Source organism: Lissotriton vulgaris, chromosome 3_2 (assembly GCF_964263255.1).
Source record: "Lissotriton vulgaris chromosome 3_2, aLisVul1.2, whole genome shotgun sequence".
Classification (NCBI taxonomy): Eukaryota; Metazoa; Chordata; class Amphibia; order Caudata; family Salamandridae; genus Lissotriton; species Lissotriton vulgaris.
Window position 1 is genome coordinate 227,303,648 of NC_141690.1, and position 27,931 is coordinate 227,331,578.

General features: G+C 49.4%; 1 protein-coding gene across 1 annotated transcript in view; it reads left to right on the forward strand.

Moving 5' to 3' along the window:
• KDM3A (lysine demethylase 3A) overlaps positions 1–27,931 on the forward strand; it is a 335,469-nt gene that overhangs the window by 104,189 nt on the left and 203,349 nt on the right. Inside the window, exon 9 of the mRNA XM_086964259.1 lies at positions 8,136–8,290. Within this exon, the coding sequence (XP_086820385.1) occupies positions 8,136–8,290 (155 nt within the window). The remainder of the gene's footprint in view (positions 1–8,135; positions 8,291–27,931) is intronic.

The window sequence follows — 27,931 nt, forward strand, 5'->3', positions numbered from 1 at the left end:
CACCGGGGAAGACTACGACTACACGGTCGTAGACACCGATAAGAAGACTCCTAAAAAGGTAGGAGACTCGACGGCCCGTAATACTCTTGACAGTCTGAACCAGACTCTCAAACACAAGAGCAAGCCCTCGAAAGCACCGGCGCCGAAAGCTTTGGGGTACGCGGCTGCACCCAGGCCCAGCGGATCCTCCGAGAAGGACTCCCAGTCGCCGAAGACCCGCGAACAGCCAAGGTCGTCGAAGAACGTCCCAGAAAGGGAACGTTCGACGCTGAAAGAAAAGGACCCGAAGAACACTTCGACGCCGATAAAAGACCCGAAGCCCGTCTCTGCGCCGAAGCCCATCTCAGGGCCGACGTATCCGCCAAAGAGAACGGCAGAACAATTTGAAGCCGAATAGGCCGTTCAAATGGAGAAGAAGAGACGGCTCGAGGCCGAGATGGAGAACAACCTGCAGCGAAAGAGAATTTGACGAAAGGATGAAGAGCTTTGTAATTCCGTTGAAACCAAAGCCATTGGTCGTCGAGATGGACGAGGAAGAGGAATACGATGTCGAAGGAGCGTTGGAAACCCCAGAACCACTGGAAGATCTAGAAGAGGAAACCCCCCCCCCCTACTACGAGGAGGAGGCAGATGACGACCAGAGGACAACACTCGGCTCGGCATCCCCGGAGACACAGGACCTGGAGTGGCAGGACCTCGACACCGAGAGTCCAGAGGAAGGCGTTGACACGTATCCGTCGAAGCCCTTGCCACCTGATGACATTGGAATATACAATGCAGTCATCGGAAACGCAGCAACAGCCTTCCGGGTGAAGCTCAATGAGGAAAAGCCTAAGGCGGATTTCCTCCTGGAAACACTGCTACCAACACAACCTAGGAGCCAGTATCTACCCATGCTCGAAAGCATCAAGGCGCAGGGAAGAGACTTTCATGGAGCCTGCAACTTGCAAGTCCGTCACTCCCAGAACGGCGAAGAAGTACAAGCACTCCTCCAAGGACCCACCCTACATTCAGGGATCGTTCACTGCAGACTCCATCATTGCGTCGACCGCAAGGGAGAAGGATAATGTGCCAACTACTTCAGGGCCACCCCCAGACAAGGAAAGCAGAGGGATGGACCTGACTGGCAGAAAAATTGAGCGGAATGCTGCAATGCACTGGCGCATGGCGAATTCCAATTCTCTGCTGAACAGGCACCAGTACCAAATCCTGGATGAACTGGGCCAGTTACTTAAGCACCTCCCACAAGAATACCAACAGAGGGCTTCACATCTATGGAGGAGGGGAAGAATGTTGTGAATTCTTGCCTCAAAACTGCCTTGGGCGGAGCTGACCCGTCTAGCAGGCTAATGATGCTGGGCAGCACGGAGAGAAGACAAGCCTGGCTCAGGATCTCAGGCTTCAAGCCGGAGGTGCAACACAACATTCTGAACACCCCGTTCAACGGAGAGACCTTGTTCGGGGCACCAGTGGATGAAAAGCTCACCCAACTGAAAAAAGATAACGAAACTGCAAGATCCATGGGGGCCTTGCAAATCAGAGGAGCAAGGAGGGGCACCCCTTCACGTAGACCTAACCGGAGAGGGGGGAAACCAGCCAGGCGCGTCGCACCAGGCATTCCAGCAGTCTCAGCAGGGCGACACCCAAACACAACAAGGGCAACAGAAGCAACCCTGGCAATACCAGCAAAGGGGCTAGTCCTTTCGCGGGAGGCCGAATGGACGTGGACAGAATAGAAGAGGGGGACAACAACCCACCTCTAAGTGACTCTGTCACGCAACCGCACACCCATACAAAAACTCCCAGGGTGGAACACAGCTACAACAACGAGTTGCGCTGACTAAACCTCAGCGAGCATGTAACACCGGTTGAAGGAAGAATTAAACTTTTCTTCCAGGAGTGGAAGAAAATAACTACAGACAAATGGATACTCAACATCATTCAGTTCGGGTACTGCATAGAGTTGGAAGAAACACCGCCAAGCAAAAGACCAAGAAGAAGGGTGCTACCAAAGAAGGAGCTAGAACTACTTCAAAAGGAAGCCAAGGAACTCCTACAAAAGGAGGCTATCGAACCAGTACCTTACAGGGAAAGTAACAGGGGAGTGTACTCGACTTACTTCCTGGTACCAAAGGTAGACGAAACAATGAGACCCATCCTGGACCTAAGGTTCCTAAACAAATACATAAAAACGCAAAAATTCAAGATGACGTCCCTACAAGAGGTACTTCCTCAGATACAAAGCGGAGACTTCATGGTCACCATAGACCTCAAGGATGCCTACCTCCACATCCCAATGAACAGGGGGCACACACATCTGCTGAGATTTACCATCAACAAAGATCACTATCAGTTCACGACCCTAGCCTTTGGACTAAAATCCGCCCCAAAGGGTCTTCACAAAGTGCCTCGCAGCAATCGCAGCGCACCTAAGGAGGGAAGGTATCCACGTTTACCCTTACCTAGACGATTGGCTAATAAAAGCAAGTTCATACAAGACATGCAAACAGCACGCACAGCGAGTGACATGCACACTAATGGCCCTTGGATTCTCCATCCACTGGGGGAAATCCTCAGTGAAACCAGAGCAAGTAAAAATCTTCCTGGGAGCACAGATCAACACCTTACAGAGCAAGGTGTTCCCCAGCGAAAAGAGAACACTTTCACTGCTGGAGGAAACGCGCCTCTACCAGAAGGGGTGAGCTCTGACAGTGAGGACGGCGAGCAAAATAATGGGTATGATGGACTCATGCATACATCTAGTGCCAAACGTATGGCTCCACATGAGACCATTTCAGGAATGGCTACAGGACGAATGGTCACAAGCTACAGGTCGTTGGGAAGATCTAGTGGTTGTAACGCACTCAGTGGAAAAAAAGATATCATGGTGGAAAGAGGGGAACATAACAGAAGGGAGGCCTCTAACACCACCGACCCCAACGGTGACCATCACCACAGACTCATCCCAGAAGGGATGGGGAGCACACATGGCAAAACTCGAGTGAGGGGTCTGTGGACACCAGCGGATGCGGTCAAACACATCAACTACCTGGAACTGAAGACTGTTTTCCTCGCAATAAAGGCCTTCCACAATCAGCCCCGCTATCGAAACTACCACAGGAAATATGGAGATGGGCCATCCCACTCAAAATAGACCTGCTAGCCATACACCTACCAGGGAAGGACAATGTGGAAGTGGACTGGCTCAGCAGACAAACATCGGCATCCCACAAATGGGAGCTCAATGTACAGGAAACAAGAAAGCTGTTCGGCAGGTGGGGAACACCGTCAATAGACCTGTTTGCAACACGCCAGAATGCAAAATGCCGAAACTTCGCAACCAGGGGGGGGGGTCCCTGGGGAATGCCCTATGGATAAGCTGGTCGAAGACATTTGCTTACGCTTTTCCGCTGATTCCTCTGATACAGAAAGTACTCAGCAAGTGCAGAACCAGCAACATGACCCTGATACTGGTCGCACCCCATTGGGCCAGGCAGACATGGTACTCGCAGATCATGGAGATGACGCAGAGTACACCCCACAAATTCGGGAAAAGAAAAGATCTACTCTCCATGCAAAACGGAGAGGTGCTGCACCCAGAACCAGAGAGCCTCAGGCTAGCAGCATGGTTCCTGAAGACATAGAATTCGCACATCTAAAACAACCGGAGAGCACCATAAGGGTACTACGAGAGGCAAGAAGGTGCTATGTGGCAAAATGGAAAAGGTTCACGCTATGGTGCAGAAAGAAAAAGCTACACAAGGATGACAAAGGAATCAACAGTGCTTAAATACCTCACGCACCTGCTCGAAGCAAAATTGAGCTCCTCCTCGCTAAGAGCACTTGGCAGTGATAGTCGCTTACACAAGAGGAGAAACGGGCAAGAGCTTCTTTACATCACTGATAGTAAAGAGATTCCTGGAAGGGGTAAAGAGGATCGCACCGCCAAAGAGGTTGCCACCACCAGCATGGAACCATAATTTAGTCCTAACGGAACTCATGAAAGCGCCTTTTGAACCAATTCTTAAGGCCTCCCTACAAATGCTAACTATGAAAACCGCATTCTTAGTGGCAATCGCCACGCTGCGCAGAGTGAGCGAACTACAAGCGCTAACGCTATAGGAACCCTACATCCAAATTCACAATGATAGGGTGGTGATGAGAATGGACCCACACTTTATGCCAAAGGTGGTGTCAGGGTTCCACATCAACCAGACAATACAAATTCCAAGTTTCTTCCAGAAACCAGCAACACGCACAGAAAGGGCACTGCACACTCTGGACGCCAGAAGGGCAGTCATGCACTACATAGAAAGTACTAAGGAACACAGGAAAACAAAACAGTTCTTTGTGTCCTTCGCAAACAGTTTCATGGGTAAACCAGTAAATAAGGGAACCATTGCATGATTGATCGTGCAAACCATACCATTCTGCCACAAGCGGGCAGGACCGGAACTAGCAGAGGGGCCACGAACCCACTCCACCAGGAAAAAGGTAGCTACTATAGCCTTCCTGGCTAACACACCCATTCAAGACATATGCCTGGCGGCAACATGGGCTTCGGTGGACACCTTCACAAAGCACTACTGTGTGAATGTACAGATGAACAAGGAAGCACAAATAGGACAAAGTGCTTCAACATATATTCAACAGCCAACGCTCATCTTCCACCCAGCCACCACAAAAATAACAAACCGCTACAAAGTCTATGCACAGCATAGTGAATCCAAAAAGATTCACTCTGCAAAGCGAATAGTTTCTTACCCGGCGGTGTAGTTTTGCAGCTTGAAGATCTTTCTGGATTCACTAGCGAACCCACCCACCTCCGCCAGAAAGATGAGGTTGGAGAAAGAGGTGGTATAAACAAGGACCATGCTGAAACAAACTACTTAAAAGTCAAAGCGGGTAAATAACTTACTTGAACATTGCCATGGATTCGGAAACCGAACACCAACAAGAGAAGAAAAGAATCCGAAGATGTCGCCCAAGGGTGGGAGCTTCCGCAGGAAGCGTGCCGACGTCACATGAAGGACACCAAAAGGTGGGACGTCGACGCCCACCTGGGCTACAAAAAAAAAAGAAAAGACTAAGATTCCAGACCCAACCACTAGACCGCAGAATAATGCACAGCATAGTGAATCCAGAAAGATCTTAAAGCTGCAAAACTACACCGACGGGTAAGAAACTATTCGTTTTCTTGTAGGAGAGTAGGGTGCTGGACCTGGGCAGTGGGGGATTTTTGTAAAAAGGGCACAATTGTCAAATTAATTGCCTGAACTGGTTTGCTTTACAGCTGTTCTAATAATATAGCAAAAACAATGTGATGGATGTAACGCTTGAATGAATGTAAGCCGCTGTTAGTCGCGAGTCTGTGAGGGTGTAGCTTGAGTTATGTGGTGCGAGGCCATGGGAATCCAACTGCACCCTTTTGATGAGCTTCAAGTATGCAGAAAACCAAGGTAGCAGCTCTGGTGACTGTGTGAGCAGCGTGAACGTCGCAACGTGACTGGTGTAAAAAAAATGATATACAGTGAATAGTTATTACAGTGTGGTTCTGATGAATTCAGTAGGAACAGTTATATCACAATTCTTTTTCATAGGTCATGAACCACTTTGTGAGGAAGCGCCTATGATTGCGCTGGTGTCGACAGCGTTTCGATCCATAGGAATCAGGATCATCTTCAGGACAAGGATTGGTTGAAGACAGTGCGAATGTCACAGTATACCGCTGTGGAACCAATCTCAGCAGAGGAACGTGGTACTCAGGCCGGAGATTCAGGCCGGTGTACGTCTCTCAGGCGCCAAGCTAGCCGTGGAGACTGGCCGGTAGATAAAGTGCTCGGTCCGGCGCTGTGTAGGAGTCTATCCCGACGTGATCGAACTCTCTGGAGTTAATCTCTCCTCTGCGAGGAATCCGCAGAATGCTAGATTGCGGCTGGCGTTTCCTAGGTGACGCGATCACGTCGGGATCGACTCCTACACAGCGCCGGTCCGAGCACTTCATCTACCGGCCAGCCTCTACGGCTAGCTCGGCGCCTGAGAGACGTACACCGGCCTGAATCTCCGGCCTGAGTACCACGTTCCTCCGCTGAGATTGGTTCCACAGCGGTATACTGTGACATTCGCACTGTCTTCATCCCATCCTTGTCCTGAAGATGTTCCTGATTCCTATGGATCGAAACACCAGCGCAATCATAGTCGCTTCCTCACAAAGTGGTTCATGAACTATGAAAAAGAATTGTGATATAACTGTTCCTACTGAATTCATCAGAACCACACTGTGATAACTATTCACTGTATATCATTTTTTACACCAGTCACGTTGCGCCTTTCACGCTGCTCACACTGTCACCAGAGCTGCTACCTTGGTTTTCACTCACAAACCACAAGCACCTTGTGCCACTTGGGTTGATCCAATTATTTACATTTATGTACTACATTTATGTTATAACTGTACTATTCACCTTGTTTTACTTCCCAATTTTCTTCAATTGTTTCTATAAATGATGCCAAGAGCACATACTATAACTAAATAGAGGCTCCTTGTTTTTCCTTGTGGATAATGTTGCGTGCATATCCCTAATATTTGCCTATGAATGATACCAGTTGGGATATCTGTTGTTTATAGTACTTCTCACCCCAATCCCAACGTAGTTGATGGGTTTCGATCCTCATTTTTTGTTACAAGATGGATGATAGGAATGCATTGCTGGTCGCAGCTAATGAAGTCTTGCTGGCTAAACTACAGGTCGTTTAGAATACTGCTCCCCGGTTCCGTTGTAATCTGCCAGCTCGGTCACCTTTAGCTCCCATTCTAAAAGACTTGCACTGGCTGCCCATAAAAAAATTGGCAATTTTTAAAATTTGTTGCTTGACACCGAAGGCTCTAGATCAGTCTCAGCCCACGTACCTACGTTCAAAACTGAACTATCTGCCATCCAGTCAGCTAAGATCTTCTAGTAATGCTTTTCAGCAGACTCCACGTATTCGGACTGCCTGATTTGGTGGCAGAGCTTTTTCATAACTTGCCCCACATCATTGGAACAACCTTCATTTCCACATTTGTACCTGCCGCAACTGCAGGAGTTTTAAGAAGATGCTTAAAACTTGGTTGATCTAGACCAGTGATAGTTTACCTGTGGTCCCCTGGGCAGAAGCAGCATTGGGCTGCTGTTTACTCGACTCCGCACTAATATGAAATAAAAGTTAAATATACAGCAAATCCTTATTTAAAGGTTCATTGCTGTTTGGGAAAGGAAGTAACCAGGCCCTTAAGTTTAGCAACACCTTAATTTATTAAGATAGCCACTAGGGATACATGATTTGCTTCCCCTACATTCACTTTACACCCCTCTGGCATTATTAGGGCCCTCGGTCACACTATAGACCAAATTATGTGGCCCCCGGAAATGTTTGTGAGTACCCATGTTCTAGACAGTCCTTCCCATGCCTGCACAGTGCGGTGCCGAAATAATCCTCTGGGAGTGAGTTGTGCATGATACGACATACCAAAGTAAAGTTATAAATGTTGAACATTATTTATAAACTGAGTTCGGGACTGTGCTTCCTGGCAAATTTAAAAAGCAACAACTTGTGAACTCTATCATTGTTTGCTCTTGGCCTCCCTTTGCATCCTTGCCCAACTTTAAACAGTCCACTAGCCTCCAACCATGTCTGTGTATAGTTGATAGCTTGTGCGTGGACAAGACTCCACATCTGCTGCAGGCAGCTGGAGCAGAACTTGTATAAATAAAGCGACATACACATCTTCTTGTGTAACCTGTTGACTTGCTGCTGTTTTACTGCTGCTCACCTGACTCTGGCATCAGCTTCCATTCAGATTAATTGTCCTAACATCACGTCGGCTTCTTTGCCCAATGCTTAATCTTTTAACATTTGACAATAATGGTCATTCTAGAGTGTTTTGCCTGCTGGGACTCGGGGTCTATTGTGACACTGTTAACTGGATGGCCCCTTTATAAATATTGGGGTCAGTTACTAATGTATAGTGTGCTAAATTGGTTGCCCTCCTCTAATAAAAGTATTGCATAGTTTGCCATCTGATTTCTCAATTCAATGGGCGCTATTGATATATCTTGGTTAGCAGTTGATATTTTAAATCTTGTTTCCTACAGGCACCTCCAATTCTACAACCTGCACAACATGTTCCAGTGTTTGGAGAAGCGCTCTTAGGATGCACAGCAGCAACTCCGGCTAGTAAAGACCGGAAACAGGATACACCCCCACCAGCAAATTCCCCTCCGAGTTTCAGCGCCCCTTCTTCTTTTGGGTAGGCCCTGATGATCTGTGCTTCAATGTTTTTTCCCTTTAATTAACTTGTTATCCCTACTTTCGGTTAACCTAGTCTAGCTTGAAAGTTGTTGAGTTTTAAAAATTAATTTGCATAGAACCTTTTGCCAGGGCTTAGGAGGAGTTCCGGCAACCCTCGTTTGCCATACTTAGTCAACGGAAATTATGGCTTGGCTGGGGTGGGGCGCTGATCTCGTACAAAGCCCAGGTTGTCAACAACCAGGCCATGCACATTTCCATGGTGTTCTCGGTATGTTGACAGCAGTTACTTTTCACAGCCACTAGATTGGGTGAAATGGGGGTGGGGGAGCTCCACAATTTGTACTGCAGTTGCTCCTTTAGTGTTAATTCTGGCCCTGGTACCAATGTATAGGTACATGTTCCTGTGTATTTTAGATCTGCTTGGAAAGTAATTTGTTCAAGTCATATGAGCTGCAGATTGTAAACTTGGCATTAGATCGCCACCTGGTGTTGGACTCTGATGATTGCATGCTGTTGTCGTCTTGGAAGAAGTCTTTGTAGTCACGAGATAGGCGACTCCTCCCTTGGACGACAGTGTGCATGGTCATCGGCTCCATCCTTAGATTGGTTTTTTTTGCCACTGGGTTTGGATGCAACTTTTCCGCTCCGGTTCGAAAATCTTCTTTTCAAAGACTTGGATGCGCAAAACTTTCTAAAAACAATCTTTAACTTCAATATACATAGACTCAACCTCATCACTTCGATTCCGGTCGTCTACACGGCCGTCGGGCCTACCCACGTGGTGAGGCCTACACATCATGGAAAGGACACCATTCAAAAGATGACCCGGGTGTGGAGCAAAAATTTCCACACAGCGACCATCATGAGGTGTTTATCACCTGAAAACGACAAGTGGAGCTGCACGGCTTGTGCGTCCTTTCGATCCAAGAAGACCATTATAGATCGAATACTCCTGAGGCGTGAGCCGGGAGAGGTGCTAGGGAACATAGCAATCCTCATTCTTTTACTGCCGATTTTGCACATCTTTTTAAATAAATGCCCGATTTTGCACAAATTGCTGTTTATTGAATTTTATCCTTGGAGTTTGTTAGGGGGCCTGATTTTAAAATTGTGAGAGGGTAAGGGACTACCAGGTCTGGTGGTTTGGGGGTATTTTGCGCTCTCCCACGGAGGTCCGCCATTTTGTGGACCAACCAGGGCAGCGGTCTAGTCTTTTCGAGGAAGTTCAAATAAATTCAGGGGGTGGCTTAAGCGTGCTGAAGACGCGTCAAAGGCAAGTCCGTCTGCGCCCACCCGCGCTCGACCTGCGCTCTGCGCCACGATCCCTGGTCATTAACCGATCGGTAAGTCCTCTTTATACTCCTATGACAGGGATACTTTGATGGAGCTTAGGGTTACTCCAGTGTTGGAACTTTCATAGATTCACATGCCTGAATCATTCTCGTCGTCGAGACGGGAGTCTCCGGTATATAAAAAAACAGTGCTTAGTAGTGTAGCAAACTGAAAAGAGGCCTAGGCTTATTTCCCTTTTGCAACCCATAGCCTTTGTTGTGTAAAAAAGGCCCAAACTTTTCTCTGAACCAATCAGAGCTCCTCAGCCTCTAGAACACTCCTGAGAGAACCTTCTGCCGTTCAGATTTTTCTACCGCACTTTGTGCTAGGGAGTCTCCTTTGAGCTCTGCTCAAACTCTTTACTTCTATTTTGACTTGGATTTTTAGGTTTCTATATCAACCATGTCTGAGAGAGAAAAAAGGATTATTTAGAGCTTGTTCAACCTGCTCCAAGAGGAGGTTGTTTACAGATGACCCTCACAAGGACTGCATCTACTGTCTCTATCCAGCTCATAAGGCAGCAGATTGTAAGGTATGTTGTACCTTTTCAAATAAGACATTGAGAGATCGTGAGGGAAGGCTACTGATCTGGCTTCAGAAAGTCAAAGCCAGGAAGGAAATCCTCTCGAGTGAGAGTGAGGAAGAATTTGTGGCGTCTAAGATCTCAGAAGAGAAGTAGATCTCCTCAGACACATTCCTCAGGGCAAAGACCTGAGAAGGCCCCAAAAAAAGACCACCCCAGGGTCTTCAGGGCGCAGTCCCTCAAAATCCCCTTCAGTCTCATCTAAGGGGAAGAAGGGATCTGCTGGTGAGGTGAAAGGAGCAAAAGCCACCTCAAATCCACCACAGTCGCCTCAGAAGATCAAGATTACCATCAAACGATCTTTTTCTGTGCCTTCTGAGGAGAAATCGACTCCGTCGACGGGACCGTCGACTAAGAAAGGACCATCGACGACTGCGAAAACTCCTCTGTCGTCGATGAAAAAGGATAAGGCTGGTGAGAAAACAGTGTAGACGATTTCACAGTCGGCGACGATATCGCCGACTGTTTCACCGTCGACGAGGGCGTCGACGACCGTGTCGGCGGCGTCGACGACAATAGCGTCGACGACGGCAGCGTCGACAAGGACTGTGTCGACGACGGCAGTGTCGACGAGGACGACTACGTCGACGAGGACAGCGTCGGCTGTTACTACAACGTCGACTGTAGCGTCGGCGACTATGACTTGGTTGACGATGGCGATGGGTATCTCGTCGACTGGCTCGTCGACGATGGAAAAAACACCAGAAAAAAAGGTTGGGGCCTGGGAAAAAACCTATCACACCGGAGGTTACATCTCCAAGCAAGGTCTCCCCATTGCTACCGTCTCACTTACTGGAAGAGGAAGATTCGGAGGAAGATTCGGTATGGTATTGCCAGTAGCCCTTCACAATTACAGGTCAAGTACCAGGAAGACGATTCGGAGGAAGAATATGGGGGTTATCAAGAGCAACCCCAGGAACAACACCGATATCGGCAACAACAACAAGAAGAGATGACCAGTGTCCCATCTTCTTTGTTGAGGGATCTCCAAGGAATCACCCTCGGAGGTGACACGCCCACCAGGAAACGCACACGGAGGCGCACAAAAGCCGGAGGTCCCTGCGGTCGAGCGGGGGTCTCCACGGACAGCTGGGGCACTTGCTTACTCACCGGGGACACATGCTAGGCTGATCCTGGTCTCTACGGCCGCCGCTCGCTCCACCACGAGGCAGAGGAACTACAGCCCCCAGCACCCTCGGCGGTGACACGCCCACCAGGAAACGCGCACGGAGGCGCACAAAAGCCGGAGGTCCCTGCGGTCGAGCGGGGTTCTCCACGGACAGCTGGGGCACTTGCTTACTCACCGGGGGCACACGCTGGGCTGATCCTGGTCTCTACGGCCGCCACTCGCTCCACCACGCGGCAGAGGAACTACAGCCCCCAGCACCCTCGGCGGTGACACGCCCACCAGGAAACGCGCACGGAGGCGCACAAAAGCCGGAGGTCCCTGCGGTTGAGCGGGGGTCTCCACGGACAGCTGGGGTACTTGCTTACTCACCGGGGGCACACGCTGGGCTGATCCTGGTCTCTACGGCCGCCGCTCGCTCCACCACGCGGCAGAGGAACTACAGCCCCCAGCACCCTCGGCGGTGAGACGCCCACCAGGAAACGCGCACGGAGGCGCACAAAACCCGGAGGTGACTCCCGCCTCGCGGGACGCGCGCAGGCAGCGCCAGGCTAAGCCCGGGCAAAGGGCGGACCGCCTGTGGCCGCCTGTGGCCGGGCTGGGCCACCCCCTTAAGTCTGCATCATGGGCAAAAGAAAAGATACGGCGCATTCTGAACAGGGAGGTAAGAAAGCAAAAATTACCACTCAATCTGAATCTATATTATCGTACCTCTCCTCAGCGGTGGGGGCCCTTGTAGGAGAGTAGGGTCTGCAATCCTATGATCACCCCAGATTTTTGCTTTTTGCTTCACTGGTTTACGACTTCTCTGGCTGTGGGCCTGCCAATCAGACCCACAGCCTTGCTGTTCTCTCACTAAATTGACACGTGTACCTTAGGTGCATTATCCAATTGGTACTGGGCCACCTTATCAGACCCTGTAACTCAGGGCATAGGTGTACCCAGGGCCTACCAGGGGCTGCAGCATGTATTATGCCACCCCTGGCTGGCCATCTAAATCTGACACAACTGGCTGCACGACAGCTGGGGCAAGGTGGTGTAATCACCCTTTGCTATAGATATAGTATACCTATATCTAACCCTAAAATGGACACATAGATTCCTATCAGTCACTCCTATGGCAGGCCTTGACAATCCTGAAGGCAGAGTGCTTGGAATCGTGTGAGATGGTGCTCTGGCATGAGCTGAGCCCGTTTGCAGCTTGCGGAACCAAGGCCTAATAGCTGTTCCATGATAACGCATACCATATACTCTTAAGTGCATTATAATCCTCGCGGTAAATGCCAACTCTGGTATTGCTTTATCAAAACATGTCGAGTAAGGTGTCATACGAATTGGAATACTAACCCCTCGCCAATTCTGGCGACGGGGTTAGCATTCCACCCTTCTAGAGGGACACGACATGTATGTAACTGTGAACCCCGGTTAAAGTTAACTCAAGCCTCAGCATCACAAAATGGATGCTGCCACCACAGACACAAGTCTGACCCCCTGCAGCTGGGAGTCCTTCCAGCGAGGGGAGCTTGGACAAAGGGTTTCCTGTCAGGGGCGGTGCTAGCACCATCCCAGACAGGGTTTTGTGTATCCTGGGTAGGCAGGGCTTTAGAGGAAGGTGACTGCAAGTGGCACCCCGGTGCTCACTATGCATAGGCCGGCTAGAACCAGTTCCAGGGGCACACCAGCCCCTGAGCTGGGGAAAGTCCGGCATGGGAGAGGGGTGTAACCACCCCCCTTCCTGGTCCCACCCCTAGGGCAGGACCTAGTCGCGTACCCACCCCTTTCTTTAGGATAAAGGCAGGAGTGGGGACCCTTCCAAATTAGATCATCTTTGAATCCTAAAACTACTTTCCATGAAAGGAACTCTCGACTTCTTCTCAAGATTTCTCCCTTGTGACTAAGGAGTAGTCACCCTGCATCCGCAGGCACCATCTAAGAACACTGCGGTTTGCTGCACGTCCCTCCTCTGGAATCCGACCGACCAGCACGACGAGACCCGGCTTCCCTGGCACCTCTGGCCTCTACCTACCTCTACAGCTAAGCTGAGAACCGTAGGTGCGACGAGACCTCGAGGGACCGGCCATCATCAGAACTGCACGACTTCTATCCAGCACGACCGCCGAGGGATCCTCTGGTGAGTGCTTTGGGGTCCGAGAAGCCCCAACCCTGAGCAGCTCCAGCACCGAAGTACAGCCCTCCAGCATCCACCAGATCTGCGTGGGGCCCTTCTGCTTTTTGCTGCTCACCACGTTGTCTGGCTACTAGCCCGCTGGCTTGTGGCCTTCCCGACGGCGACCGACGACAACAACACCGCTGGTCTGGTTGCTCCAGACTGGCCCTTGCTCCCTTCCAAAAGAGGAGCACCCCGGACCCTCCTGGTCCACTCCAGACGCCATTTTAGGTCCACCGCGTGGGCTTGAATTTGCCAAGACTTGTTGTCCCAATCCTGGGTCCAGCGACGTCGACAGCAGCAACCATCGTGGGACAGCTCGCACCTCCATCCTGGTCACCGACAACGCCTCCTGGTCCGTGAGACTGCAGAGCCCAGCGTCGCCCACTCACCTGGTCGAGGTGACTCCATCGGTGCCACCCTGGTGCCCATCTGATCACTGGCTAGTGATTCAGGACTTGGTCTCGTCTGCTTACAGGTGTCTTCCATCTTCGATCCAGGCTTGGATCCACCGAACAATCTTCACTGGTCGCCTGCCAGCAACTTCTTCTTTCAGGCTCCTGGTTCATCAACGAGGGTTTCCGACGACACTTGAACCCTATGCAGCCGCAGCCCCTGGGCTAGGTAAACCGAGTACTCCGGTGCTCCAGCGTAAAACAACTCTCTAAGTGCCTAGATCCACTTTCGTTTTTGACCTACCTAGTCTGGTTCGCCCGAGAACACTAACTTTGCTTTTACTAGCCTCCATAGACTTTGTCCCGCATCCCGCGTGAGAGTGCACACTCTGCACCCGAGTCCCCTAGGCCTCCTGCTAGTAATCTGAAGGTTCAGTAGGCCAGTCCTAGCGATTCCAAACCCTATGAGATTAGTACTTACCTGCTAGTAATTTCACATTCCACTTTTGTAGTATATGGTTTTCCGTGCCCCTCGGGCATTTGTGTAATTGTGCAACTTAAAGTATTTTCGTAAGAGTTTTGTTGTGTGCTTAGTACCCTGTCCTCATAAAGAGTACAGGGCTGTTGTGATCTAAATAAATACACTGTTTATTTTCATAACAACTTGTGTGGTGTCCTTTCACTGGTGTGCAAGGGGTATATGTGATGGTATAACAGCTGGCTTAACACGCCCTCTGGAGTTTAGCCCGAAGACTGCTCTTGTCCATGCTACTAGGATAGCTGGTCTATCGGTTAACTTACAACCAATCATCAATAAGGGTTGTTTGGACTGATACATAGTGATCACTAGAATAGTGAGCATTGCATATCAGGCCAACTTCCCACAGCCCTCACCAAAGAAATAACACTTGCCGAATCTGAACTGGGCCCTCCATCAACGTCACCTTTGCTACACACATTTTCACCAGATGCGGCGCCACCAATCCCTCTGGACCCTGAGGTGCTGATTGTAAAGCCCACTACAGCTGTGACCCTAGTGGGGTCCACCTCACCCACCAGTACTATGGCCCCCTTAGTTCCAGAGCCCGGCCGCACAAGTAAAAGACGCAAAGCATACCACGAAAAAGAGGAAGAAAACGGGGGGTACACTCTTTACACCCTTATTGTCAGAGAGCCCATTGGACGATCAATTAGAAACCCTGTTCACCTCACGCATTGAACCTCTAATTGTAGATATAGCCAAGGACATTGTGGAAACAACACCTGCCTATCTGGCTTATTGGCTAAAGGCCCCCTAGTCGATAAGTTAGTAAAAGACTTTGCTACTATATCCTTACAGCTAGCCGGGGGAACTGCCCTAAGGGACCTGGGACCATCAGACGCCATAATCACGGCGAACCCCTTACCTACTAGCGGTGGGAGCACTAAAGACTCGAATGGGACTGGACGACAAACAGCTAAAAGAACTCTTTTAACCAACCCTAAGCAAGCCCCTCAGACAATTGACAGCAAACCAAAACTGAGTGATGTGTATCGGGACAGACAGCCTGGCTACCCAACCACTGAACTACCCCCAGAAGCAGCCCCGCTTGTGGCTGTATTTGTGGGCGTTCCCCCACTGTTAAAAGGGGTGCTGGAATCATCATCGGCCCTTGTAAACAAGGCAAAATCATGGTGTGCAGGGTCATGCAGTGGTGGGTCTGATATAGCTAATAATGTGATTTTTGCTCGCAGGGTGAGATGGATTGGGAAAAGGGATAAACACATTAAGGGCGATTGTATCATTGTAAATTTTAATATCCCCGATGTGGCCCATAGACTGTTCTGGGATGGTTCTAATATTACCAGCGAAGATTCTCTGAGACCTATCCCGTTAGGGTACTTCTACCCGCCCTCTCCACCGGCTTGGGGACCAAGGTATACCCGCCCTACTAGTCGCAGGGAGACCAGTCGCCCTTGGGCAAGCGGGCATAGGCCCAGGACACAGTCACAAACCACCCCTGGAAGCATCTTGTCCCCTAACATCACGCCGTCTGAGGCGCCCCAACCCATGTGAAATGACCTCTTGTCAGTGACTCAGACCAACCGTTATGCCCCTCTTTCAGATATAGAGGAAATGGACTGATAACCAGCTCTTACACACAATATATGCCCTATGCCCAACACACTTATAGAAGCAGAGGTCTGCAAAATTATTAGCTGGAATATTGCAGGCCTAAGAGCCAAGAGGACAGACACATCCTGGTTGGAGTTTATTAAGGCACACGATATCATTGCATGCCAGGAGACGTGGGATAGCTCCCCCGACTTCTGGGTGGATGGTTTCATCACCTTTACTACACCCGCAGTCCCAAGCCGATCAGGTAGAGCCAAGGGGGGTTTAATGTCCCTGTTTTCCCTCAAACTGAAGGGCAGCCTTAGGCAGATCCATTGTGACTCATCTAATCTCTTAGCCATAGAATGGGTTGTCTCGCCAGCCTGTACCATCCTTTTTATAAACTTCTATAATGCTTGGGAGAGAATTAATGAAAGAGAACACTTGGCTGGGCTGGATAATTTTCTCTCATTGTATAGTTTGAACAATCACACTAATTTAGAGCTGGTTTTACTAGGTGATTTTAATGTACATCCTTGCAATGAATTATGTAGAACTGATGATTGGGAAGACCTACAGTATAACCAGATGCCACATTTTGAACATTCTAAAGGGGGGGAGGCTCTCGAGAAACTAATGGCATCGTATAACTTGTTTGAAGCAAATATCACGGAGAGGGGTGACAGGACAGTTACCTTTAAGGGAACATCCCCCGGTTCTATAGTAGACTACATTTTTGTGTCACCGGGTATATTATCCAGAGTTAAGAAACATAATGCACTTTTTGTAGATTATAGCGATCATAACCCTGTCCTGTTAGTGGTACAGGGGCAGGGCTGGTTGTACACCAAGTTACGAGGGGATGTCCCGGGACCGTCAGTACGTCCCACAGATCAAGGACGCAGATTAAAATGGGCAAATGTGGTCCCTGAGAAATTCATGCAGGAAATCTTACCAAAGATTGGGCCCCATATAGCGATCTGCCAGGAGGTAGGCACACCTGTTGAAGCTATCATGAGCAGCTTCGAATTAATCTGCTCAGAGGTCTCAGCCGCTCTAATTGTTAAATGTACTCAAGGTCCCCCTAAACTCCACAGGTGGTTCGACGACAAGTGTTGAAAAGCCCACAGGTCACTTATGAAGGCACTGAAATGCAGTCCGAGAGACAGGGGTAGAATCTCAGAAGCAAGAAGGGTGTATAAAGCAACCATCACCGGGAGAAAAAAAGCTCTCAAAGAAGCAGTCTGGGACAATTTAACTTCCTCAGCAGTTGTCCGGGATAGCTCATTGTTCTGGGCCACCGTGAATCAACCATTTCTCTCAGTCAGACAACTGCTCCATGGATTGTGTGATACCTGATGACAAGTGGTTATCCCACTTTGGCACAATCCGTGGTTCTGGGGAGAGGACTAACCAAACTGAACTGTGGGAACCCTTAGTGTGCGCTCCATTGGTCTTCACTGCAGGAGAGGTGGAAAGGGCTATCCTAGAGACCTCTAAAAGGAAAGCCCCAGGCCCGGACGGGGTGCCCGGTGATTTTTACCTGTCTGCTCCAAAACTGTGGGCAGGTGTCCTAAGTCAGGTCATCACAGCGGCCAATAACAATATTTTCCCCAAAAGTTGGGCAACCGCGGTTATCGTGCCAATCTTTAAAAAGGGCCAGCGCGATGACCCAGGTTGCTACAGGCCCATTTCCCTCTTGGACTCTGCGATTAAGATCCTTGGCAGAGTCCTATTGTTCCAACTGAGAGAACATCAAGAAGGGGGAGGGACTGTCAAACTTACAGTATGGTTTTAGGGATAAGAGGGGAACTGTGGACTTGCAACTATTGATCTCTAAGTATACAGTCGCCAAGGAGGGGTCTTTGTTTCTTGCATTCATGGACCTCTCCTCTGCTTTTGATATGGTCAATAGGGCAAAATTGTGGCCAGTTATGCTGGAGATGGGGTGGACGGCTCGCTGGTGAATTTTATAGCCTCCCTACATCAGGACTTGTTTGCCAAAGTGAGAGTGACAAAAGAGGGTAGGTGCACCACCTGTTTTAGATCGGAAAGAGGGGTTCGGCAGGGTTGCATCCTGGCCCCTCTCCTCTTTACGATCTATATAAACGGGCTTGAGAAACATCTGATGGCTGTGGAGGGGGATGTTCCGCGTGTAGGAGAGAGGAAAATACCAGCTCTCCTATATGCGGACGATGCTGTCCTGATAGCACGCACTGGGGTAGGTCTCCAACGCTTGTTAGACTCATTTGGTAATTTTATGGACCAGTTAAATCTCAAGATCAACACCAAGAAGTCTCATACCATGGTGGTGGCCCGTAAGAGGCATAAAACTATGCCTCTGTACTGTAAAGGAGAGGTTGTGTCCCAAGTTACATTGTTCCCTTACCTTGGCGTAACTTATGATGAGAAGGGCACCTGGGGTCACAGATTAAGCTAAAAAAGCTGGCCATGACTAGAGCCGCTTCAGCCCTTGTGGGGTTTGCGAACAGGCTGGGATGAAGACCCATGGAGGCAATTTTTAAAAATATACAATGCAAAATGTATTGCTATAGCTACATATGGCGCACCCCTATGGGGGTACTTGTCCAACGATCTTTTACAAAGGGCAGAAAATAAATTCCTTTGTCAACTACTCTCCGTTCCCCAATCCACCCCCACTTTCTCATTGCATGCAGAGCTGGGTCTAGATTATATATCAGACAAGCTGAGATTGGCTCCCTTAACGTGTTGGTTAAAGTTATGGCTTGATGAGGAATTATCTCTTAATCACATTATTTTGAAGGATGCCATGTCTCTTGATCAAAGGAAGAAAATCCCCCGGTTAGAATACGTATGCTTGGCGTTTGAAAAACTTGGTCGCCCAGGTTTATTTAACTTGCCATCTTCTATCAGGGTTGAGGATATCAAATGGGTCAAAAAACACTTTATGGAGAATGTAAGGTTGGCTCAGGAGGAATCGAGCTGACAAAAACATCAGCAAGATCACACTACATGCTGCTATCATCCCCATCCATAGAGCCTTACCTTACCTTTGTTACCAAACCGTTACATAGAAATCTCCTTATTAAATTCAGATTTAATCAAATTCCTTACGTGCTGGGCTGCTTCCAGCATTGGAGCATGCCAGATCAGGAGCCCCATGTAAATGTGATGATTTCTCAACGCAGGACACGTTGCACTTTATGATGTTTTGCAGTATCTTCAGGGAGCCAAGAAATAAATATTTAGTACCGGTTTTAAAGGAAGCCAGATTTATACAAGTCAGGCCTGCCCTGTTGTACTTACAGTCTTTAGTCAAGTCAAGTCAAGTCAGAGAATTTATATAGCGCACTACATACCCAGAGGGTCTCAAGGCGCTTAGGGAGGGGAGGAGGATTACTTGTCAAATATCCACGTTTTAAGTTGCTTTCTGAATGCTAGGTGGTTCTGGGTGAGGCGAAGGTAAGTGGGGAGTGAGTTCCATGTTTTAGCAGCCAGGTATGAGAAGGATCTGCCTCCCATGGTGGTCTTGATGATGCGAGGTACAGTGGCGAGGGCTTGGCTGGAGGAGCGTAGTTGGCGGGAGGGGGTGTAGAAGGACAGACGTGAGTTGAGGCATTCTGGTCCGATGCCGTAGAGTGATTTGTGTGCGTGGGTCAGCAGTCGGAAGGTGATCCTCTTATTGACGGGTAGCCAGTGGAGGTCTTTCAGGTGGCCAGAGATGTGTTCGTTGCGCGGGATGTCTAATATGATCCTGGCTGAGGCGTTTTGGATTCGTTGGAGTTTCTTCTGGAGTTTAGCGGTAGTACCTGCGTAGAGGGTGTTTCCGTAGTCCAGTCGGCTCGTGACCAGAGCATGGGTGACTGTTTTTCTGGTTTCGGTGGGGATCCAGCGAAATGTTTTTTTGAGCATGCGGAGAATGTTGAAGCAGGATGAGGATACGGCGCTGACTTGTCTGTTCATTGAGAGTGAGGAGTCTAGGATAACGCCTAGGTTCCGTGCGTGGTCTGTCGGGATGGGTGCTTTTCCAAGGGCTTCCTGCCACCAAGAGTCGTCCCATGCAGAGGGGGATGTACCTAAGATGAGGACTTCTGTTTTATCTGAGTTCAGTTTCAGACGGCTGTGTTTCATCCATTCCGCAACTTCTTTCATTCCTTCGTGTGGGTTAGTTTTGGCGGTGCTGGGGTCATTGGTGAGAGAAAGGATCAGTTGTGTCATCCGCGTAAGAGATGATGTTGAGGTTGTGTTGGCGGGCGATGGCCGCGAGGGGGCTCATGTATACGTTGAAGAGGGTGGGGCTGAGTGAAGATCCTTGTGGTACTCTGCAGATGACTTCGGTGGCCTCTGATTTGAATGGAGGGAGGCGGACTTTCTGGGTTCTTCCGGATAGGAACGAGGTGATCCATTCCAGTGCTTTTCCTTGTATTCCGATGTTTCTGAGGCGTTGTAAGAGGGTGATGTGGCAGACTGTGTCGAAGGCTGCAGAGAGATCGAGGAGGATGAGGGCGACTGTGTCTCCATTGTCCAGTAGAGTTCGAATGTCGTCTGTTGCTGCGATGAGGGCGGTTTCAGTGCTGTGTTTTGCTCGGAAGCCAGACTGTGAGGAGTCGAGGGATTTGTTGGCTTCGAGGAAGGTGGCGAGCTGGTTGTTGACAGCTTTCTCGATTACTTTGGCCGGGAATGGAAGGAGCGAGATGGGGCGGTAATTTTTGAGTTCGGTGGGGTCCGCTGTGGGTTTTTTCAGAAGGGCGGTGAGTTCAGCGTGTTTCCAGCTTTCCGGGAAGGTGGCGGAGTTGAAGGAGCAGTTGATGACATCTCGGAGGTGCGGTGCTATGACGGAGTCTGCTTTGTTGAGGATGTGGTGAGGACATGGGTCTGTGGGGGATCCTGAGTGGATGGAGTTCATCAGGCGGATGGTGTCTTCAGTGGAGATTGGGTTCCATTCGTTGATGGTGTTCAAGGAGGTAGAATGTTCAGCATATGGTTGGGCGGGTTGGTCTCCGGGTTGGTTGTCGAAGCTGTTGTGGATGTCAGCAATTTTGTTGTGGAAGAATGAGGCTAGGGAGTCGCATAGGGCTTGAGAGGGGGTGATGTCGTTGGAGTTGGCTGAGGGGTTGGTGAATTCCTTGACGATGTTGAAAAGTTCCTTGCTGTTGTGGGCGTTGTTGTCAAGTCGATCCTTGAATGCTGTTTTCTTGGCCTTTCGGATTAGTTGGTGGTGTGTGCAGGTGGCGTTTTTGAAGGCGTCCTTGGTGCTGGTGGTTGGGTCTTTTTTCCAGGCCTTCTCAAGGGAGCGGCAGAGTTTCTTGGACTTTTTGAGATCATCGTTGAACCATGAGGCCTTCTTGCTGCCAGGTTTGTTTTGACGTTTTTTCAGTGGTGCTAAGGTGTCGGCGGTGTTGGATAACCATAGGGTGAAGTTGGCGGCGGCTTGGTCTGGGTTGGAGGAGTGGGCTGGGGGGTTTAGAAGAAGCGATGAGGAGATCTGGTCGATGGTGATTTTGTTCCAGTTTCTTTGCAGAGTTGGTTGGAGGTGGTTGATGGGTTTTGGCTTGTTGTAGGTGAAGTGAACGCAGCTGTGGTCAGTCCAGAGGAGATCCGTAGTGTGGCTGAAGGAGACATGATTGCTGGAGGTGAAGATAGGGTCGAGTGTATGACCTGCGATGTGGGTTGGGGAAGTGACCAGTTGTTTAAGTCCGAGGTTGGCGAGGTTGTCCAAGATGGTGGTGGTGTTGCGGTCGTTGATCTTTTCAAGGTGGAAGTTGAGGTCTCCCAGAAGGATGTAGTCTTTGGAGGGGAGCGCGTGTAGAGTGACGAAGTCTGTGATGTCTTCACTGAATTTTGCGCGGGGTCCTGGTGGTCTGTAGAGGAGGGTGCCTCTGAGTGTGGTCTTGGGGTCGATGTGGATCTGGAAGTGAAGGTGTTCGGAGTTGGCGAGGTTGGCGTCAGAACTGGTTAAGATGCGGATTGATTTTTTATGGACGATAGCGATTCCTCCTCCATTGTGGCCGGTGCGGTCTTTGCGTGTGATCTTATAGTCTTCAGGGATGGCGATGGTGATGTCTGGGGCGGAGGAAGCGTTCATCCATGTTTCTGTTAGGAAGGCGACGTCTGGTAATATTGTCATCATATACTCTGTGGCTAACTTTTTAGTTGCTGCATTTAGAACTAAGTCAAGGCTTAAAAAGGGTAACGTTGTAACATGAATGTTGACATTTCTGTCCCGTTATTCATGACTGCTTAATGTGTTGCACAATCTGAAGATCTGTATGTACCTTTTTAAATTGTAAATATTACTGTTTTTATTAGCTTTTATGATTTTAACCAAATCAAATAAAGTGTGTTTTGAACTGAACTACCCAGCGACTCCAGTCGCTCTACAGGCCGTAGAGTCGGCTCCGCGTCAACGCTCTGTTCCATGGACTCCAATTCGTAGGAGGGAAATTGTGCCGGAACCTACTGTTAGGTCCCCACCACCGACAACACACCACGATACCTCGCATGAGGAACAGGAAGATGGTGAAATTGCGGACACAAGTGCAGAATGGCATGACTATATCACCCCATCACCTGCAACTCCTCCGCAGAGACCGGTGGACTCTCCACCGGAGGACATTGGTGGATTTCATAATTTAATGGAGAGAGCCACTAAGAGGTTTGCACTGACCATGACAGAAGAAAAAACTGAATGTTTTCTATATGACTTTAAAGATTCGTATGGGAGATCTGTACGATCTTTGCCTATAGTGTCTCATATCTGGAAGGAAGGATTGAAGGTCATGGAGACGCCAGCAACGGTAACACCAGTTCTGGCCAGACTGGATAAAAAGTATAAAGCACCGGTCGATGCTCCATCTTGCCTTGTGGGTCATCCCAAACCGGATTCTGTTATCACGCAGGCGGCACAACAGAAATCCAGGAACCCATCTGCGCTGATTGCAACACCTCCAGACAAGGAGGGCAGAAGGTTGGATAACGCAGGGAAGCGTTTTTCTTTAATGTCTGCTCTACTGGTAAGAGCTGCTAATGCCCTGGCTATATTGGGGAGGTATGACAGGCAGATGTGGTGCGACCTGTCTCCATATGTTAACCTGGTGCCAGATCCAGAGAAGCAGGAGGCAAAGAAAATTCTCATGGAGGGAGAGACGACTTCGGCTGAAGTCATAGACTGCGCTATGGATATAGCGACCACAGCATTTAGATCCTTCGGAGGAGCGGCGGTCCTGCGCAGGCAAGGTTGGCTGCGAGCAACAGCATTTAGACCGGAGGTGCAGAACAAAATCTTACACCTCCCTTTCAATGGAGAAGAATTATTTGAAAAATATATAGATGACCTGCTGGAAAGTATCAAGAAGGATACTGATACGGCAAAGTCTCTGGGAACTTTGCAGTACAGGAAAACCCCTTTTCGTGGCTCCAGGGGTAGAGGACAGTCCTCGTATGAGGAGGATACCAACCGGGGAGATATTTGTCTTCTTATCAGTCCTCATCACAGCCGTACCGTCAGCAATATAACCAGCGTCAGTCAGGAGGATACACAAAATCAGCTCCTAGGGGACGTGGTGGCCGAGGAAAGGACAACACCGGTAGGCAATGACAACCTCCATCTTCCGGCTCTGTCAGATGCTCCCCTGGGTGGAAAGATTTCTCACTATCTACACAATTGGCGGAATATAACAACGGACCAATGGGTCCTCAAAATAGTTCGGTCACACCCTAGAATTTATTCAGACACCCCCTTGTACGCCACCGATGCACAAGAGCCAATCATCTGCATCAACTCCGGCAGGAGATTCGGACAATGCTCCGAAAGGGAGCAATAGAACCGGTACCGAAATCCCAGGAAAACAGGGGGTTTTACTCCCGGTTTTTTCTTATAAAAAAAAACAAGCTCCAGTGGCGCCCCATCCTGGATCTCAGATCCTTAAACACCTATCTCAAGAAACAATCTTTCAGGATGGTATCTCTACAGGACATCCTTCCGTTGTTAAACCCAGGGGATCATATGACCACTTTGGACCTACAAGACGCGTATTTCCACGTGCCGATACATCCTGCACACAGGCAGTACCTTCGGTTCTGGGTAGCCGGAAGACATTACCAATTCAAGGTACTGCCATTCGGCTTGAAGTCAGCGCCAAGGGTTTTCACGAAATGCCTGGCTCCAGTGGCGGCTGTGTTGAGGAAGCATAAACATCAAATATTTCCTACCTCGACGACTGGTTAGTCAAAGCAACATCAAAGACACAAGCCAAAGCGTCAACGCAAGCTTGCATAGACTTATTCGACGATTTAGGATTGACTTTAAACGAGAGAAAGTCGAACCTCCACCCAGCAAGAGTGATCACATTTCTGGGAGCAATATTGGACACGGAATGCAACAAAGCGTTTCCTTCCGAGGAAAAACAACTGAGGATTGTGTCCCTCTTTCAAGACTTGAGAAGAAGAAAGTCTCTTTCAGTCCGCAGGTACAAATCCTTGCTGGGCACAATGTCCTCTTGTATTCCACTGGTACCTTGCTGCAGGCTAAGGATGAGACCATGGCAGGAACATATCGATCTCCAATGGCGTCAGGCGGAGGGATCCATCGACGATATAATAAGGGTGACACCAGTGATGCGACAGGCAGCAGAGTGGTGGACGCAAGAGGCAAATGTGTCTCAACGACTGTAGTTTCTTGCAAGTGCAGCTCCGCTAGTGGTAACGACGGATGCATCATTAGAAGGATGGGGAGCTTTCCTTCAGGTCAGCGGCCGTTGGAAAGCAGAGGAGCAGCAATTGCATATAAATCTGTTGGAGCTCAGGGTGATCCGCTTGGCATTACTGGCTTTTCTGCCAAGGATAAAAGGTGCGCCGGTGTTAATAAGAACAGACCACACCACGGCGATGCATTATGCATTATGTAAACAGGCAAGGGGGAACAAGATCTCTCTCCCTGTCTCAGGAAGCCCAGGAGATTTGGGAATGGGCTATTCAGCAGGAAATATCATTGACAGCAGAACACCTCCCGGGGGATCAAAACATCAAGGCGGATACTCTCAGCAAAATCGTCCTGCCACGAATGGGAGCTAAACCAGGAAATCCTGGACTGCGTCTTTAGGAGATGGGGAACACCGTCGGTGGACCTCTTCGCTACAAGGGCAAACAGAAAATGCCAGTACTTCGTAAGCTGGCTTCCCCAGAGGGGATCTTGGGGGAATGCGTTTTCCATAGCATGGTCCGGCATCTTTGCCTACGGTTTTCCTCCAATTCCTCTTCTCCCTCGCGTACTGGTGAAGATAGTTTAGAAATTTGTATAGCGCACTACTCACCCATAGGGTCTCAAGGCGCTTGTGGGAGGGGGTGCATTATTTATCGAATAGCCAGGTTTGAAGTTCCTTTCTGAAGGAAATGTGGTTCTGTGCGAGGCGGAGGTGAGTGGGAAGAGAGTTCCAGGTCTTGGCCGCCAGGTAGGAGAAGGATCTTCCTCCCATGGTGGATCTGTGGATGCGCGGAACTGCGGCAAGCGCTTGGTTGGAGGATCTTAGTTGGCGGGTGGGTGTGTAGAAGGACAGTCGTGTGTTGAGGCATTCGGGTCCTAGTTTGTAGAGGGCCTTGTGAGCGTGGGTGAGGAGACGGAACGTTATTCTCTTGTTGACGGGAAGCCAGTGGAGGTCTTTCAGGTGGCCGGTAATGTGAGCTTGGCGAGGGATGTCCAATTTGAGTCTGACCGATGCATTTTGGATGCGTTGGGAGTTTTTTCTGTAATTTGGCTGTGGTTCTGGCGTAGAGGGTGTTTCCATAGTCCAGTCGGCTAGTGACCAGTGCGTGGGTGACTGTCTTTCTTGTTTCGGTGGGGATCCAACAGAAGATTTTTTTGAGCATACGGAGTACGTTGAAGCAAGAGTATGAGACAGCGTTAACTTGTCTGGTCATCGAGAGGGAGGAGTCTAGGATGAAGCCCAGGTTGCGTGCGTGGTCTGTGGGTATGGGTGCTGTGCCCAGGGCCGATGGCCACCAAGAGTCGTCCCAGGCAGAGGGTGAAGATCCTAGGATGAGAACTTCCGTTTTGTCTGAGTTAAGTTTTAGGCGGCTGTTTTTCATCCATTCGGCTACTTCTTTCATGCCTTCATGAAGATTGGTTTTGGCGGTGTTAGGGTCTTTGGTGAGGGAGAGGATCAGCTGGGTGTCGTCTGCGTAGGAGATGATGTTGAGGTTGTGTTGTCGCGCGATGAATGCGAGGGGACTCATGTAAACGTTGAATAGGGTGCGACTGAGTGATGATCCTTGTGGGACTCCGCAGATGACTTCGGTGGCCTCTGATTTGAAAGAGGAGAGTCGGACTCTCTGGATTCTCCCGGCGAAGAACGAGATGATCCAATCCAAAGCTTTTCCTTGTATTCCGACGTTGCTGAGGTGTTGTATGAGGGTGCTATGACAGACTGTGTCGAAGGCGGCGGAGAGGTAGCGTAGGATGAGGGCAGCTGTTTCTCCGTTGTCCAGTAGCATTCGGATGTCATCTGTCGCTGCAATGAGGGCGGTTTCGGTGCTGTGTTTGGCTCGAAAGCCGGACTGTGAGGGGTCGAGGGGGTTGTTGGATTCAAGGAAGGCGGCGAGCTGGCTATTGACGGCTTTCTCAATGACTTTGGCTGGGAAAGGGAGGAGGGAAATGGGGCGGTAGTTCTTAAGTTCAGAGGGGTCAGCTGTGGGCTTCTTCAGGAGGGCAGTGAGTTCGGCGTGTTTCCAGCTTTCTGGGAAGGTAGCGGAGTTGAAGGAGCAGTTGATGACATCAAGAGATGGGGTGCGATGATGGAGTCTGCTTTGTTGAAGATGTGGTGGGGACAGGGGTCGGTTGGCGAACCTGAATGGATGGAGTTCATTAGGCGGATGGTGTCTTCAGTGGTGATTAGGTTCCAGGCGTTAAGGTTGTTAGAGAGCGGTTTGGTTTTGGAAGTGGGTGGGGTGGGCTGTTCTTTCGAAATGTTCTTAAAGCTGTTATGTATGTCGGCGATTTTGTTGTAGAAGAAAGAGGATAATGAGTCGCAGAGGTCTTGGGAGGGAGTAATGTCGTTTGAGGTTTCGGTGGGGTTGGTAAATTCTTTGACGATGTTGAATAGTTCCTTGCTGTTATGGGCGTTGTTGTTTAGTCGATCCTTGAATGCTGATTTCTTGGTGGCTCGGATCAATTGGTGGTGTTTGCGGGTAGCTGCCTTGAAGGTGGTCAGGTTGTCAGTGGTTGGGTTTTTTCTCCATGTTTTTTCGAGAGTACGGCATAGTTTCTTGGAATTCTTAGGGTCATCGTTGAACCAGGGGGCCTCTTTGCTACCTTGTTTGATCCAAACCCGAAGTTCATTCCAAAGGTGCGAACTGATTTTCATTTGAACGAACCATTGGTGCTGAAGCGTTTCTTTCTGCATCCCATCAACAGCGGCAGAAAGAGTATTACACTCTCTGGATGTTCAGAGATGTATGAAATTTTTTTTATTTTTAAAAACTTTATTTTTGTTGCAGACAATGATAGCATATAACATTTGCGCCAACAGTCCCAAGAAAGCAACGACATTATCAAAGATTATACGTCTGTATACACGGCCCATCAGCCCACAACCCGGAGGCCGTGCGGCGGTAGCTCGTAGCATGTAAGCCAGGTCATGACCCTAGCCCTGTGACTGCGCGGCAGGATATTCTGATCTGCTTTTTCGTTTTTTTTTTTTGTTTGTTTTGTCTTATTTTTTTAATACAGGTAACCCCCCAACTCCCCATAGGAACCCCTCCCTCCCAAACTACGGCATTCATGATTAAAGCATGTGTACACAGGTCGTTCACCTCATTATGGCACTCCTATTGGCAGATCTAGCAGCGGTCATTACGTAAATTAGGAATGACGCCTCGAGATACCAAACACAATACCTCCCAGTCATAACCTACAGGTGCGTGTACGGTCAGGCACTCCCCCAGCTCACCAATCTCCCTCACCCTC